We start from the raw sequence: 15,989 nt of genomic DNA on the forward strand, positions 1-15,989 counted from the left end.
TGGGGTGGGAGGTTGAGGCAAATCGCCTGGCTGCTGGTTTTGCACAGCCAGACACCAGGGCGGTTAGAAGAGCACAGGAGGGCGCGGTGCGCATCAGAGAAGCTTTGAAAACCAGTTTCATGACTGGCCAGGCTACGGTGTGAAAGTTCTGTTTGTTTCTCCATGATGAAACCCATCACCCCTTGGTTCACTCTACTTCCCTGTAAGCTAACCACCCTCCCCTCCTCCCTTCGATCAACGCTGTCAGAGGCAATAAAGTCATTGTTGCTTCACATTCATGCATTCTTTATTCATTCATCACACAAATAGGGGGATAACTACTAAGGTAGCCCGGGAGGGGTGGTGAAGAGAAGCAGCAGGAGGGGTGATGGAGGAGGGAAGGACAAGGCCACACAGCACTTTAAAAGTTTAAAACTTTAAAAACTTATTGAATGCCAGCCTTCTGTTGCTTGGGCAATCCTCTGGGGTTGAGTGGTTGGGTGGCCAGAGGCCCCCCCACCGCGTTCTTGGGCGTCTGGGTGAGGAGGCTATGGAACTTGGGAAGGAGGGCGGTTGGTTACACAGGGGCTGTAGCGGCGGTCTGTGCTCCTGCTGCCTTTCCTGCAGCTCAACCATATGCTGGAGCATATTGGTTTGATCCTCCAGCAGCCTCAGCATTGAATCCTGCCTCCTCTCATCACGCTGCTGCCACATTTGAGCTTCAGCCCTCTCTTCAGCCCGCCACTTACTCTCTTCAGCGCGCCACCTCTCCTCCCAGTCATATTGTGCTTTCCTGCACTCTGACATTGTCTGCCTCCACGCAGTAGTCTGTGCCATGTCAGTGTGGGAGGACACAATGAGCTCAGAGAACATTTCATCACGAGTGTGTTTTTTTCGCCTTCTAATCTTCACTAGCCTCTGGGAAGGAGAAGATCCTGTGATCATTGAAACACATGCAGCTGGTGGAGAAAAAAAAAAGAGGCAGTAGTATTTAAAAAGACACATTTTCTAGAACAATGGCTACACTCTTTCATGGTAAACCTTGCTGTTAACATTACATACACAGCACATGTGCTTTCATTCCAAGGTCGTATTTTGCCTCCCCCCAGCACGTGGCTAGCCCCTCACAAGCTAACAGCAGGGAACATTTCTGTTCAGCCACAGGCAAACAGCCCAGCAGGAACGGGCACCTCTGCATGTCCCCTTAAGAAAAGCACCCTATTTCAACCAGGTGACCATGAATGATATCACTCTCCTGAGGATAACACAGAGAGATAAAGAACGGATATTGTTTGAATGCCAGCAAACATACACTGCAATGCTTTGTTATACAATTATTCCCGAGTACGTGTTACTGGCCTGGTTTGGTAAAGTGTCCTACCATGGTGGGTGGAATAAGGCTGCCCTCCCCAGAAACCTTTTGCAAAGGCTTTGGGAGTACATCCAGGAGAGCTGCAAATGCCAGGGCAAATTAATCATTAAACATGCTTGCTTTTAAACCATGTATAGTATTTTAAAAGGTACACTCACCAGAGGTCCCTTCTCCGCCTGGCAGGTCCGGGGGGGACTGCCTCCAGATCCAGGGCAAGAAACAGTTCCTGGCTGTCGGGAAAACCGGTTTCTCTGCTTGCTTGCTGTGAGCTATCTACATCTTCACCATCATCATCTTCCTCGTCCCCAAAACCTGCTTCTGTGTTGCCTCCATCTCCATTGAAGGAGTCAAACAACACAGCTGGGGTCATGGTGGCTGAACCCCCTAAAATGGCATGCAGCTCATCATAGAAGCAGCATGTTTGGGGCTCTGACCCAGAGTGGCCATTTGCCTCTCTGGGTTTCTGGTAGGCTTGCCTCAGCTCCTTAAGTTTCATGCGGCATTGCTTTGGGTCCCTGTTATGGCCTCTGTCCTTCATGCCCTGGGAGATTTTGACAAACGTTTTGGCATTACGAAAACTGCAAAGGAGTTCTGATAGCACGGATTCCTCTCCCCATACAGCGATCAGATCCCATACCTCCCGTTCGGTCCATGCTGGAGCTCTTTTGCGATTCTGGGACTCCATCATGGTCACCTCTGCTGATGAGCTCTGGCCAGCGTGGCAAGCTGCAGGTGACCATGCAAACAGGAAATTAAAATTCAAAAGTTCGCGGGCCTTTTCCTGTCTACCTGGCCAGTGCATTTAAGTTGAGAGTGCTGTCCAGAGCGGTCACAATAGCGCACTCTAGGATAGCTCCCGGAGGCCAATACCATCTAATTGCATCCACTGTACCCCAAATTCAACCCGGCAAGGCCGATTTAAGCGCTAATCTACTTGTCAGAGGTGGATTAAGGAAATCGATTTTAAGAGCCCTTTAAGTCGAAAAAAAGGGCTTCACCGTGTGGACGGGTGCAGGTTTATATCGATTTAACGCTGCTAAATTCGACCTAAACTCCTAATGTAGACCAGGGCTAAGTAACCTTTTCCATACAAACCACACTTTCAGATAACAGAAGGGCTCTTGCTTTAGTAGGATGAGGAAACAATCATTCTAAACCTAACAATTTGCAAATGCTGCTTTAGGTTGAGCCAGCTAGACAATGAAGCAGCAAGCAGTCATTGCTTTATCCTCCTAGAAATCAAGCATGTAATTCTGTGATGCTGAAGACCTCCACGGAATCAGGAGGAAGTCGGAGACATGGCAGTGTTCTCTTGCATCACAGGAATTAGACTTGTTCTTATGCTGGCAAATAAGAAACATGGCAAAGAAGGCTGCCATTAAGGGAAAAAAAGCAGTATAGAGGGTTTTTTTAAGCCTTTTGTACCAGGTGAGTTGAGTGCTCCCATATTAGTGTTGCAGGGTAAAGTGAGAGATTCCTAAAAATCAACATCAGAGACAGCCATGCTCTTCTACTCTCATCTTCCTTACTTTATGTGCCACTGCTATTTAGGTCTTTCCCAAAAAATAATAGTTTGCCCTTCTCAACAGTTTTCATGGAAGGCAGCTCCCCTTAATTATAAGACACCTTGTAAGTTTTGACTTGCTTACTTTACCACAATATTTCCTAAAGTCTTGGCCTTCACTGGTTGCTTGTTGTCATCCAGAACCATCACTGCAAAGTAAAGAAAGAGATCATTTTTTCCCTTGCAAATGGTACTTTTCAGATAGACAAGGACAATTTCTAAAAAGCTTGTCTACCTGGGGAGTTAGTGCAAGGCAAGCCAGGGTGAGAATCTACAATGCACTAACCGGCTAGGTAGACCCTGATACAGAGCACTATGGAACATCTAGTGTGCAGTAACAGAGTCTACACAGGAAGCTAGTACGTAGTAGATTCATACCCTGGCTTGCAGCACACTAATTCACTCAGTCTATAAACCTTAATTTGATGAATGCCCATTTATGTCACACTCAGTTTCGAGCAGGAACAGACAACAAAAGGAATTATAGAATTTCTGGGTACCAAAATAGAGGAGTTAAAGATTGCTATTAGCATCCCCACCACAAATACCCTACGCCTTAAACTAACGACACACAAACTGAGAGGGAGAAGCACCTGGTTTGAATGAAAAAGAACCAACCCCAAACTAAAAATTAAAAGAAAAAAATCTCCAGACAGCGAAATCTGAATCTTCAGTTAAGAAAAGCCCTTTCAGAAGTAGGGCAGTGAGCCCACGAAAAAGAGCCCACAAGAAATATTAGTAAGTGATAACTAAGATTATTAGAGATTGACCTAAAACTCTCTGTTTTTCAAATGCACAAGATCTGTCTCTGATTTGTCAGACTCTGCATAGTGAAACCACCATCCCAACAGGGAAGGATTGTGTTTTTCATACTACAGAGAGGTGAGGTGAAGTGACTTCTGATTTGCCCAAACTCACACAGTGGCATAGCTGGGAACAGAATCCAGAGACCAACTCCAGTGCCCTTTTCAATGGTCCACACAACCTTTGTTACAATCTTCAGTAATTCGGTTATATTTCAATAGAGGACATTTAGGTTTCAATGGACAGAGCCTGGCACCTCCTCTTGGATACAGTCTTTATCTTGGAAATCTATTAGAATCAAATCCTTGCTGCCTGGGAACAAAGGAAGGATGACAAATAACTTGTTGTCCAGGGCTGTGGTACCCTTATCTGTACTAACTACTCAGAGGCATGGCTTATAATAGCTAGAGATACCTCATTAAGAATGGTTGATGCATGTGAACAGCAAGTGGAGGTAGGGAGGAGAGGCATAGTAAGCCTTTTAAATCATAAGCTTTTTGAGTGTGGCCAAGCAGAGGAGGTAACTAACAGATACGGCAATTTCCTGCAATATCCTTAAAAAACCTTATTGAATTAAGTTTATTTGGAGTCCATTATATTAAACACAAAGGTAATGTATTATTGTGAGCCCTGGGAAATGTTATGAACTTCAAAGGACAATGGGCCAGACAAGAATGGACTTTTGGACAGTGTCAAGTGGTTTGCCTGGGGAATCTCAAAGGGGAGGTTGAATGCAGCCTTTCGAAGCAATGCCATGAGGAGGAAATCATTGTCTACTGCTTACCCACTCCCAGAATCTGAAGATCAAAGATCCAAGATATCTAAAGAAAGGACTCACCATTTTATGGGGATGCTTGTTCTGAACTACAGGTGTTTTAAGCACAGGAAAATCCCTTGGCGGGGTTTGAAGGACTGACTCCTACCAGTCTTTGCTGAAGTTGGGGTGATCTCTGTCAAGCTTATTAGCACGCATGTAGACTCTTTTATTGTTTTTAATATTTTCTCTGTAATGCTTTTCACTTGAATAAATGTGCTTGATTAGGAAGAGCTGTGCAGTAATTTATACGTATGGGCAATTATGATGTTTACGGCCTCTGAAAAGAAAGCAAAGAGTAAACGCTGGCCTATTCAGGCAGTCTGGCTTGCCAGGAATAACACAATGTAGGTAGGGAACTACGCAGCCTGGAAAACCCTGACCACGACTGGAGGGAACAAGATGTGGGTCTCTGCCCAAGAGAGGTGACAGCTGAGGAACAGGGAGCCTAAAAGTGGGTGCCCTTGCTGGAGCCCATAGGGGAATACAAGGTTGACCTGACCTGCAACAGTAACATCCAGCTAGGTCTATCCTGCTACAACAACCTTGTACAATATTGGACAATATGAAAGAAAGTTGAGGTGAGAGAGGAGATACCCACATCTGCCAACAGACCTCTGAAGTATCATTGGGCTTACCTAATACACAGACTCCAAGACTGCTGCAATTTGATCTTTGCTGTCTGAAACCACTCCTTCAGAAAGGACAGTGATTTTAACACCTGCATAGCCTGTCACAGACAATGGGTCAGAGGCTTGGCATCAGGACAGATACAGACCCAAGAATTCGAAGGGTTAATTAGACAGTCAAAAGGTAAGCTCAAAAGGTTCTGGGAAGGATGAATAGGAACTCAGAAGTCATCCTGTGCCCTCTATTTGAGGGAGGGCAAGTTTGGGATGCTAACAAGAAGCTTCCATTCTCCTGGGCAATGAATACAAATTCTGTAAACACTATTTGTTTCTTGTACCTGTTCAAGTAACGTAAGAAAATCCATCAAGCTAGACTTGGAGAACTTGGACTCATATAGTAGAAGGAGATAGTCTTACTCATACCACAATTTCAACAACTTACTTTTTTTTGATACATTAGAGTCCTCAGTTTAATATAATTTATTTATCAAGGCGCTAACATCAGTTTTTCATATTAGATTTTGTTTCCTGAAAGCTATGTACTTAGGTTTCCAAGATTTTTAGATTTTTTTTTTTAAAAGAACAGTAGTTTAGGGGTATTCCTGAATTACATGGCTACCAACCTATATTCAGGGTATTTACCGCCCTCAAATTCAGGACTTGCTGTATTTTGTCATAGAATCATAGAATATCAGGGTTGGAAGGGGCCCCTGAAGGTCATCTAGTCCTACCCCCTGCTCGAAGCAGGACCAATTCCCAGTTAAATCATCCCAGCCAGGGCTTTGTCAAGCCTGACCTTAAAAACCTCTAAGGAAGGAGATTCTACCACCTCCCTAGGTAACGCATTCCAGTGTTTCACCACCCTCTTAGTGAAAAAGTTTTTCCTAATATCCAATCTAAACCTCCCCCACTGCAACTTGAGACCATTACTCCTCGTTCTGTCATCTGCTACCATTGAGAACAGTCTAGAGCCATCCTCTTTGGAACCCCCTTTCAGGTAGTTGAAAGCAGCTATCAAATCCCCCCTCATTCTTCTCTTCTGCAGGCTAAACAATCCCAGCTCCCTCAGCCTCTCCTCATAAGTCATGTGTTCTAGACCCCTAATCATTTTTGTTGCCCTTCGCTGGACTCTCTCCAATTTATCCACATCCTTCTTGTAGTGTGGGGCCCAAAACTTCACACAGTACTCCAGATGAGGCCTCACCAATGTCGAATAGAGGGGAACGATCACGTCCCTCGATCTGCTCGCTATGCCCCTACTTATACATCCCAAAATGCCATTGGCTTTCTTGGCAACAAGGGCACACTGCTGACCCATATCCAGCTTCTCGTCCACTGTCACCCCTAGGTCCTTTTCCGCAGAACTGCTGCCTAGCCATTCAGTCCCTAGTCTGTAGCTGTGCATTGGATTCTTCCATCCTAAGTGCAGGACCCTGCACTTATCCTTATTGAACCTCATCAGATTTCTTTTGGCCCAATCCTCCAATTTGTCTAGGTCCTTCTGTATCCTATCCCTCCCCTCCAGCGTATCTACCACTCCTCCCAGTTTAGTATCATCCGCAAATTTGCTGAGAGTGCAATCCACACCATCCTCCAGATCATTTATGAAGATATTGAACAAAACCGGCCCCAGGACCGACCCTTGGGGCACTCCACTTGATACCGGCTGCCAACTAGACATGGAGCCATTGATCACTACCCGTTGAGCCCGACAATCTAGCCAGCTTTCTACCCACCTTATAGTGCATTCATCCAGCCCATACTTCCTTAACTTGCTGACAAGAATACTGTGGGAGACCGTGTCAAAAGCTTTGCTAAAGTCAAGATACAATACATCCACTGCTTTCCCTTCATCCACAGAACCAGTAATCTCATCATAAAAGGCAATTAGATTAGTCAGGCATGACCTTCCCTTGGTGAATCCATGCTGTCTTGGATCAATAACAAACAAACTTATAGACTAAGGGACCAATACCAAATAGCAGGTCAGATCTCAGAAAATGTCAGAGCTAGAAATGAATGAGGTATATTATTAAAAAATTAATTCAGGTTTTAAATTAGTTTTCCAGTAGTATGCAGCATTCATAGCCTGGCCTCGTCACCCAACACTGAATCTTGAATCGTTTACCCCAATGTAAAGCTGGAGTCACTTCACACAATTTACTTTACTCTGTATTTACAATGGTATAACAGGAAAGAATTTGGCCATTTGGGGGGAAAAGGCATTTCTTCCAATTTTACTTCCCCAAATCCAATTTAAATGTATCATGACTTCAGCAACCATTGTCCAGAGAACTACTAATGCAATTTTATACCATCAAAAAGCACACAGCCCATCTTTTATATGGCATAAAACATTTATCTCAAACTAGTAGCTAAAGTAGCAGCAGCTAGAGTCATAACACAACTGAAGTGAGGAAAAGTGAGATAGTAATCAGAAGTGATTTCAAGGTCCTGTATTTCATTAATAGCAGGGTTACAGGATTTGTAAACTTTTCCAGTAAGTGGTCCTGAACCATTTGTTAGAAAGGAAATGTGACTGTTCCCTTACAGAATATACCTGAGCGTGTGACCATTTTGTCGTCCATTTTAAAGTACAGTAGAACCTCAGAGTTATGAACATCTCAGAAATGGAGGTTGTTCACAACTCTGAACAAAACGTTATGGTTGTTCTTTTAAAAGTTTACAACTGAATATTGACTTAATGCAGCTTTGAAACTTTCCTATGCAGAAGCAATATGCTGCTTTCCCTTTATTTTTTTTTAGTAGTTTACATTTAACGTAGTACTGTGCTGTATTTGGGTTTTTTTGGTTTTCTGGTTTGGGTCTCTGCTGCTGCCTGATTGCATACTTCCAGTTCCAAATGAGGTGTCTGGTTAACTGATCAGTTCGTAACTCTGATATTCGTAAGTCTGAGGTTCTACTGTAATTCCCTCTGATCCATTTAGAACAAAGCTTTTAAATACTCTAACATCAGGTTTTGCAGAGTTCATTTAAAATCTCTGTATATGTGCTTCCCACATATTCTTGCTAAGCCTGACTACCAGAGCTTTATGAACAGGTTTCATGCAATTAAATTCTGCAATTGTTCCCTGATTATTAGAGCTGTGGTCAAACTTTAAGCCTTTTCTCTAACTTCCTCTTTCATTCATTGTTTGTCTTCATACAATAACTACTAGTGCCAAAGTCTAGGGCAGCTGAAAAGGTTTTTTTTTTATGTTCATATTCACTTCTACTTGTTAGAAGAAAAGTCAGCCAACCGCTCCTTCCCAAGAATGTGAGCACTCCTCCTGTAGATGGCTTGACCTAAAAAAAAAATCTAATTATGTGTCCTTCTTGAAGTAATTCCTGAACACTCTGGGTCATAATCAGAGGTATAAATCCCATGTATAAAAATATTTTAGAATTCTTAATCTCATGGCTGCGCACTCTGCATGCAAACACCTTCCAAATAACAAAAGCTCTCACTTTTTATGCCCTATGCTGGTTCACAGCCTACAGTTTTGTACAGCTAGAAATAAAAATGCAACACAAGTACTGTTAGGATATAATGACAGGTTTCAGAGTAGCAGCCATAAAAAGGAGTACTTGTGGCACCTTAGAGACTAACAAATTTATTAGAGCATAAGCTTTCATGAGCTATCTGATAAAGTGAGCTGTAGCTCACAAAAGTTTATGCTCTAATGAATTTGTTAGTCTCTAAGGTACCACAAGTACTCCTTTTCTTGTTAGGATATAGATATTCAGGCCTGCCTGTACAGGCCTATACTCTAAGAATTTAGGTGTATTCTTATCACTTAGCTAGTTACGGAGATATAAAAGAAAGAATCAAAATCACTGTCTGCCAGTGTAAAAGCCTTCTCTCACTGTGACAGTCTGAGGCCCTGTTCTTAGGCTAAGATCTTTGGCTAAGCAGGAGAAGCAGCCATAAGCTATTGGGCTGTTAGGAATACAATCCTGTCCTGATAATGCCTATCACCTCCAGAGAAAGGGAAGTGCCTAGAAAATGTAAAAGGAAACTTAGTTTGATAGCATCCTGTCTGGCAAGAACTCACTTATCGATAGCTGGGATGTGAAATCCTCATTTCTGTGTTGTTCTATCATTGTAGTCCCCATTTCCCTATTGTTTGTCTGTATAATCTCTGTCTGGTTCTGTGATTGTTTCTGTCTGCTGTATAATTAATTTTGCTGCGTGTAAACTAATTAACGTGGTGGGATATAATTTGTTAAATAATCATGTTACAATATATTAGGATTGGTTAGTCAAATTTCAGGAAAATGATTGGTTAAGGTATAGCTAAGCAGAACTCAAGTTTTACTATATAGTCTGCAGTCAGTCAGGAAGTAAGGGGGGTGATGGGAACAGGGAATGGGGGTGGGGAAATTGGAATCATGTTTTGCTAAGGGGGGGAATGGGAACAGGGACACAGGTAAGGCTCTGTGGTGTCAGAGCTGGGAAGGAGGACACTGTGGTAGGAAACTGGAATCATGCTTGCTTGAAGTTCACCCCAATAAACATTGAATTTTTTGTAAAATTTGGACTTCGGGTATTGTTGCTCTCTGTTCATGTTTGAAGCTCTGAGCATTTCATAATATCCATTGCTCGTTTGTATGCAGGCATTCCAAACCTTCAGACTCAACAGTACAATGACAACTGCAGTAGCCAATTCCTTGTGCACTTTCAAATCTCACTGTATGCCAGAGAAATTTTGGGTGCACAAGGAATGCGTCAGACTAACAACTGAAAGATGGAAAGGAATTTTTGCTAACAGGGCAGACTGCTAAGGATCTGACCTTGTGAGTTTTTGAGCACTTCCTGAAAAATTCAAGCATCTTCAAGGGATACAGGATAAATTAAAACCCACATGATTAAGTGGTTGCTGTAATTTTAATCGTACTGGATACTGGAGCCTGATTGTAAGAACTGATGCCTCTGCACCTGAAATGGGTCAAAAAGTTGCATGTGTGCATGTGAGAGAGAGAGAGAGAAAATGGCTTTAAGTCAATCCTGAGGGCACTGGGCTGGTTCCAGGGGGCAACATGGAATAGCATCAGGTCTGCTCTAAACTGTGCCAATTGGTAACATACACAATTGGATCTCCTGGATGTGTCAGCTCTGAAATCATGTTTTCTTCCCCAGCCAAACTGGGGAGGAAGGAAAAATAAAGAAATGTTGGTGAGGAACTACTATGTTGACCCAACGTCACATGGACATTCACCCAGTTAAGTAGCCAGTTAAGCCAGAGAGGTGCAAAACTGATGGAGGAGAGGCCAATTTTGGCCCTAGATAACTGCAATCTTAAGGCCCGATCTTGTGAGGTGCTGAGCTCTCACTCAGAAGTGCAAGCAACCTCCTCTCCTTATTGATATACACTGCACACTCTTACCATTGTATCCTGGCACTGGTTTTCCTGCCTGTCCTGGTGGAGGAGTTGTTGAGTTTCCCAAACCAATGCAGGAAGCAGTAATTGCAGACCCAGTTTCTGTTATGTAATAGAAGGAAAATTTGTCAGTTAAGGCTTGTACTTAGTGACATTAAGTACTTAGTGGTGCCAAGCTTTGTTTCTAGTTCAGCACATCAAAAATACATTCCCAGATGAGCAATGAAAGAAAGATTCATATAGAATATGGAATGAATGCAAATTTTCACCACAGAAATCAGAGTGTACCAAAAGGCCACGTTTCCATTCAATAACAGATAATGAAAAAAAAAATCTGTATTGCACTAAGAAAAAAGGAACCTGGAGCTTATTCTGCTGTGGACCTAGGAGAGTCAGAGAACAATAAATTACACATTTGCAAGAAACCTATAGACGATAGGACTGCTACATAAGATTATTTTATATATGTATTTTAAGAGTTGTCCCATCAACCAGAATCAAGAGGAACAATCTCTAGAAAACACACCAGCCTTGTCTTATTATTATTCTTCCTCTCTGTTTAGACTGTCCTAGTGCTTTCTGTGTAAGGTGGTTGCACGTAGCTTTAGTAGGCCAAGCTGACCACACACACCGGCATTCCTCCATTTCACTCCATGAGCTCCCAGGGTGCCATCCTCCCATCCCCCTTTATTTCAGGGATTCCCTGTAACTTACCCCACCCACTCCCTCATGCCTGGGGCTCTATGTGTCCCCATCCCTCCCTCCCCTCCATGCAAATGGCTCTGTGAGCCCTCATCCCCCGTCCATGTCAGAAACTCTGTGATCCCCCCACCCATTTCCCCTCATGGCAGGGACTCTGTGTACACCCTCATTTCCCCTATACCAGGGTCCCCCAAATTACCTCCCACCATGGATTCGGTTTCATTCCCTCCCTTATACCAGTATTCTTCCATTCCAAGAGCTCCCATCCCTCATTTCCTTTTCCTCATCATTTTTATTTCCATCTTTGAGATAAGTAATTCAGGGTGTCAACATGTTAAACTACTGGAAGGATGAGCAGAAATGAGATGGGATGGGATATTGTTATACTGGAAGATATTAATGGGTGCCTTCAACCAGTTTGATTTATAGACAATTGTAGAGAAAGTGGAAGCTGCTGTTGTCCTAAACAGATGGCAGGGGTTCTATGTTCCCCATTTTCCTCCTTTCAGTTTTCCAATTTCCCTTGTATATCAGTACACTGATGCCTAGAATATTCCCTGGAATTGGTCAGATGTGGTATTTAAAATTTATGGTGTTACATACAGACAGAGGAATGCAGTTTTGCAAAGCCTTCGCAAGGTCAACAGAATTCTATTTTGGGGCTGAGAAATTCTATCCCTTGAGATGCTCAGAAAACAGACAAATGCAATATTTCCCAATTTCATAATGCTGGGCAGGAAGACCAGAGAGTAGTCTCGTATGAAGCAATGGATCACTACTTTATCTGGAACTACTGCAAATAGTTCAGGAATATCTATTTTATAACTCCTGGGGTTTTCATGGAGATACCAGTTTGGGAACTATTTGCAGCTACACAGTGAAGAGGAAAGGAAAAATAAAGTAATATAAAAAAATGCCGTAGTAGTAGTATAAAGTAAGTATGACTGTGCTGCAGTCATGAGGTTCTAGATTAAAGCTAGCTCAGTTACAGTCACACAAGTTGCAATCAAATCCCATGTTTCAATGTAGATGTAACTTAAGTTTCTGAAGTTACTAGAAAGAAACTTCCTGGGAGTGCTGCGAGCAGGGGAGTCATTCATTCAGTATTGCCAGCCCCAAGCATTCAACAAATCATGAGTCAAACCCTCAAAAGCATGAGATTTGACAAGCAACACACTGAGGTGTTTTTTCTTTTTACTTGCTTTCTGGCTTGTGAATCTTTAGTGCTCAGATATTCAAGCTTATCTCCACACCCAGGATGGCTAGGAATTTACTTTCACTAAAATGAAAGCTGAGGTTCTGATGTGCTCATATAACTCCAGGGTCTGTGAGGAGGGTTAATGAAAATAATTACAATATTCACAATAAAACTGTGAGGGTTGTCTGTGTTTATAGGAGTATTGCTCTACAGCAGCCTTACTTCCTTCTGGAAGGAAGCTAAGTCTGTATTCTTGCTACAGAGGCTTTTCATGTTGGCAGATTCTTACAAGAGTTAACCAGTCAGTGGTGACAATACAGAAAATTTAATAGGGTCCTTATTCAGTCTACTGGCTTTACCAAGTACGCAGGGCCCAAAATGGGCTGGTGTGTAGTAGTTTTGGCCAGTGACACTGATGGCCTTACTGGAATTTCAACTCATCCATTTTTCAAGCTAAGCAAGCCAGTGCAGAACCAGACATGGCCCTTGAACTTGCCCAGCAAGAGAAGCATGCCAAGTTACGAAAAAAATCCCACCTTAAGGCAGCCGGTCTCAGATGATGGCTGCAGGAGGCAGATAAGAGCTACGCTTAGAAGAGCCACAGAGGTCACAGATAGAACAGGGGAAAGGCAGTGGACGCAGCTGCTGGCAGCTTGAACTGGAACCTCAGGGATCTCCAGTGGGAGGAGGCTGAAATTGGCCTGACCAGGAGCCTTGAGGGTTAAAGGGAAAGTAGAAAAGAGAAAAACAAATGGAGACAACTAACTGAGGGAGAAGAGATTGGGAGAAAGTAAGACTGAGGGTTGCACCTAGGCTGAGAGAAAAATCTGTGTGGGGGCGGGGCAGGCACAGATTCACAGTAGAAAACAGAAAGGGGGGAGAAAATGGTTCAGAGTTATAATGACAAAAGGAGGAAAGAAAGAGTAGAATAAATGATGTGTGAAAACTAGAAAAAACAATAAGGATACAGTTTCAGAGTAACAGCCATGTTAGTCTGTATTCGCAAAAAGAAAAGGAGTACTTGTGGCACCTTAGAGACTAACCAATTTATTTGAGCATAAGCTTTCGTGAGCTACAGCTCACTTCATCGGATGCATACTGTGGAAAATGAAGTGAAGTGAGCTGTAGCTCACGAAAGCTTATGCTCAAATAAATTCCACAGTATGCATCCGATGAAGTGAGCTGTAGCTCACGAAAGCTTATGCTCAAATAAATTGGCTAGTCTCTAAGGTGCCACAAGTACTCCTTTTCTTTTTAAGGATACAGTGTTGCTGTACCTCTGAGCCATAGATTAGATAAAAAAGTGAGGGTTATGGCAAAGATTAATAACATCACAATATGGGCCTATTTCCTTCAGAGAGAGAGAGAGACTCTTATTTTGCAGGCAGAAAAAGGGCAAGGGGTTCCTGCTTCCCTATGATGTAAAAGAAAGGAGCCGCGTCCCATTTAACAACACGTGTGAGGATATTTGCCAGGGTTCTCTTGTAGTAGAAGCAGGGAGGCAGTAGCAGAAGGTAACGGAGCTACAGAAACAGAAACCCTGAAAGATGTTATTCAGCAGGTTTGAAACTGAATCTTCCCCAAAACACTGATATCGGGCTATTATGGACCCTGACCTTTTCTTCCCCATTCATTTTTTTTAAACAGAATGAAGTTATATTGAAAATGAAGGGCAGATACACTTAAATACACCAAATTTCTACATAGTCTGCATTTCCATGGGGTGGGGGGGGGGAAGGAATCAGAAAGCAAGGGGGAGGGGAGAATCTTCCAGCTGATTGCAGGAGTTGCAGGGAGGAGGCTGCCAAACCTACTGCAACAGGTCTGTTGAGAAAGGACTGGTCTACACTACTAAATTATGCCAGCATAACCATGTCATGTAGGAGTGTGAAAAAATTCACACCTTCTAGGCCAGTAGTGGGCCTGCGAACAGTCAATGTAAACAAAAAGAAAAGGAGGCCTTGTGGCACCTTCGAGACTAACCAATTTATTTGAGCATGAGCTGTAGCTCACGAAAGCTTATGCTCAAATAAATTGGTTAGTCTCTCAGGTGCCACAAGTACTCCTTTTCTTTTTGCGAATACAGACTAACATGGCTGCTACTTTGAAACCTGTCAATGTAAACATCGTCTCGCAGCCCGCCAGCAGATTACCCTGATGGGCCACAGGTTGCTCGCCACTGCTGTAGGCAGTCTAGCTATGCCAGCGGAATGGAGTAGTGTAGAGGCAACTAGGCCCACCGAAGAGCCTGCTTAGCTAAAATCATTCAGGGTTGATGTGCTGCTACTGCAGCGGCAGAACTCCTTGAGTCAGCACGAGCACTGTCTACACTAGCAGTCTATGCCAGCATAGCTTTACTGAAATAGACTCTTGCAGTGCAGACATGGCCAAAAGTGGTATGTGGCTTTGGCTTTGAGATCAGAGCTGAGAAGAGGAAATCATAGGCTACAGTCAGTCTCCTTTCAGATGACCTGGACTGATCATTTGTTTGTGGACATCACTTGTCAGTGTATTTAAAATTTAAACTTCTGACAAGCTGATGCCCAACTACCTGCTGCTGCAGTAGGTGGTACTGAGGAAAAAGCTCCCCTTCCAAACACCACTCTTCAGCCTGTTAACATTCTCCCTGTGAGGTCCTCCAGCTTATCCTCTCTGCTTCAGTATACTCCGAACAACTGCTACTGTATACAGTTCCTTTCTCTCGTGCCTCCTGTTCCCTTAGATGAGGTCACATTCACTGCTGAGGAGTCAGGTGCAACTCCATTAACTTCAGCTTAGACCAGTGATGGATATAGGCCCAGGCACCAAACAAATGTGTGTGGGGGGGGGAGATGACACAGGAGGAAAGTAGGAGGATAGCCATAGGCAGCTAGGAACTTAGGGCTGGGAAATCCAGGGCCCCAGACAGTATCCCACCCTTATAACACAACAGCCATCACAAATCTCCTTTTAGGGCAACCTGGGCCTCCTCCATTCCCCCGCATCTTCAGGAAACCTGGGGTTTGTTCCAGAAGAGAGGATTCAGCATTTACCCACCTAAGCAAAGGACTTTGTGAGAGTCAGATTAGCTCTGCTGACATCATCCCAATGCAGCCAAGAGAGCCACAAACATAATGACCCCTGCTATGATAATGGTGGAAAACCTCCCCACACCCATGTTGGATTCCCAAATCAGGGAGGACATGTAGGACTGATCTAGGTTGCAGGAAGAATATACTCAGTGTCAGGTCTGGGACTGGGAAGCGGGGAAGAGTCTGGTCATGGAGATTCTGGAAAATTCTTGATTTTAGAACTTATTTTGTCTTTATTCTACTCCTAGAAGTTGGCATGAGACTGCTAAACTCAGTTCACATGGGCTGCAAAGTAGCTGTGTCACTGAAAATTGTTATGGTATCTATCAACCTAAGCCACATTTGAACTTGTAACAATCAGACATCGCCAAAAGGCTGAATGTCTCATTATGAGTTTTATGAAACCATCCAATACATGACTTTATCGCTGTTTTAATGCGATGTTCTGGATGTGACAGTCTGTAATTCAGCAAAC

The 15,989-nt window shown here is 43.4% G+C and overlaps 1 protein-coding gene across 5 annotated transcripts in view; it reads right to left on the minus strand.

Moving 5' to 3' along the window:
- ACSS3 (acyl-CoA synthetase short chain family member 3) overlaps positions 1-15,989 on the minus strand; it is a 129,644-nt gene that overhangs the window by 24,891 nt on the left and 88,764 nt on the right. For 4 of the 5 annotated variants that reach the window (XM_073327638.1, XM_073327637.1, XM_073327640.1 and 1 more), the window contains 2 exons: positions 10,550-10,645; positions 3,001-3,064 (listed from right to left, as the gene is read on the minus strand). In XM_073327638.1, the coding sequence (XP_073183739.1) occupies positions 3,001-3,064; positions 10,550-10,645 (160 nt within the window). Of the gene's footprint in view, positions 1-146; positions 939-1,509; positions 2,078-3,000; positions 3,065-10,549; positions 10,646-15,989 lie in introns of those variants that run through there. The other variant, XR_013635192.1, reaches the window with a different exon arrangement.

The sequence above is a fragment of the Lepidochelys kempii genome, chromosome 1 (genome assembly GCF_965140285.1).
Source record: "Lepidochelys kempii isolate rLepKem1 chromosome 1, rLepKem1.hap1, whole genome shotgun sequence".
In the NCBI taxonomy this organism is placed as follows: Eukaryota; Metazoa; Chordata; order Testudines; family Cheloniidae; genus Lepidochelys; species Lepidochelys kempii.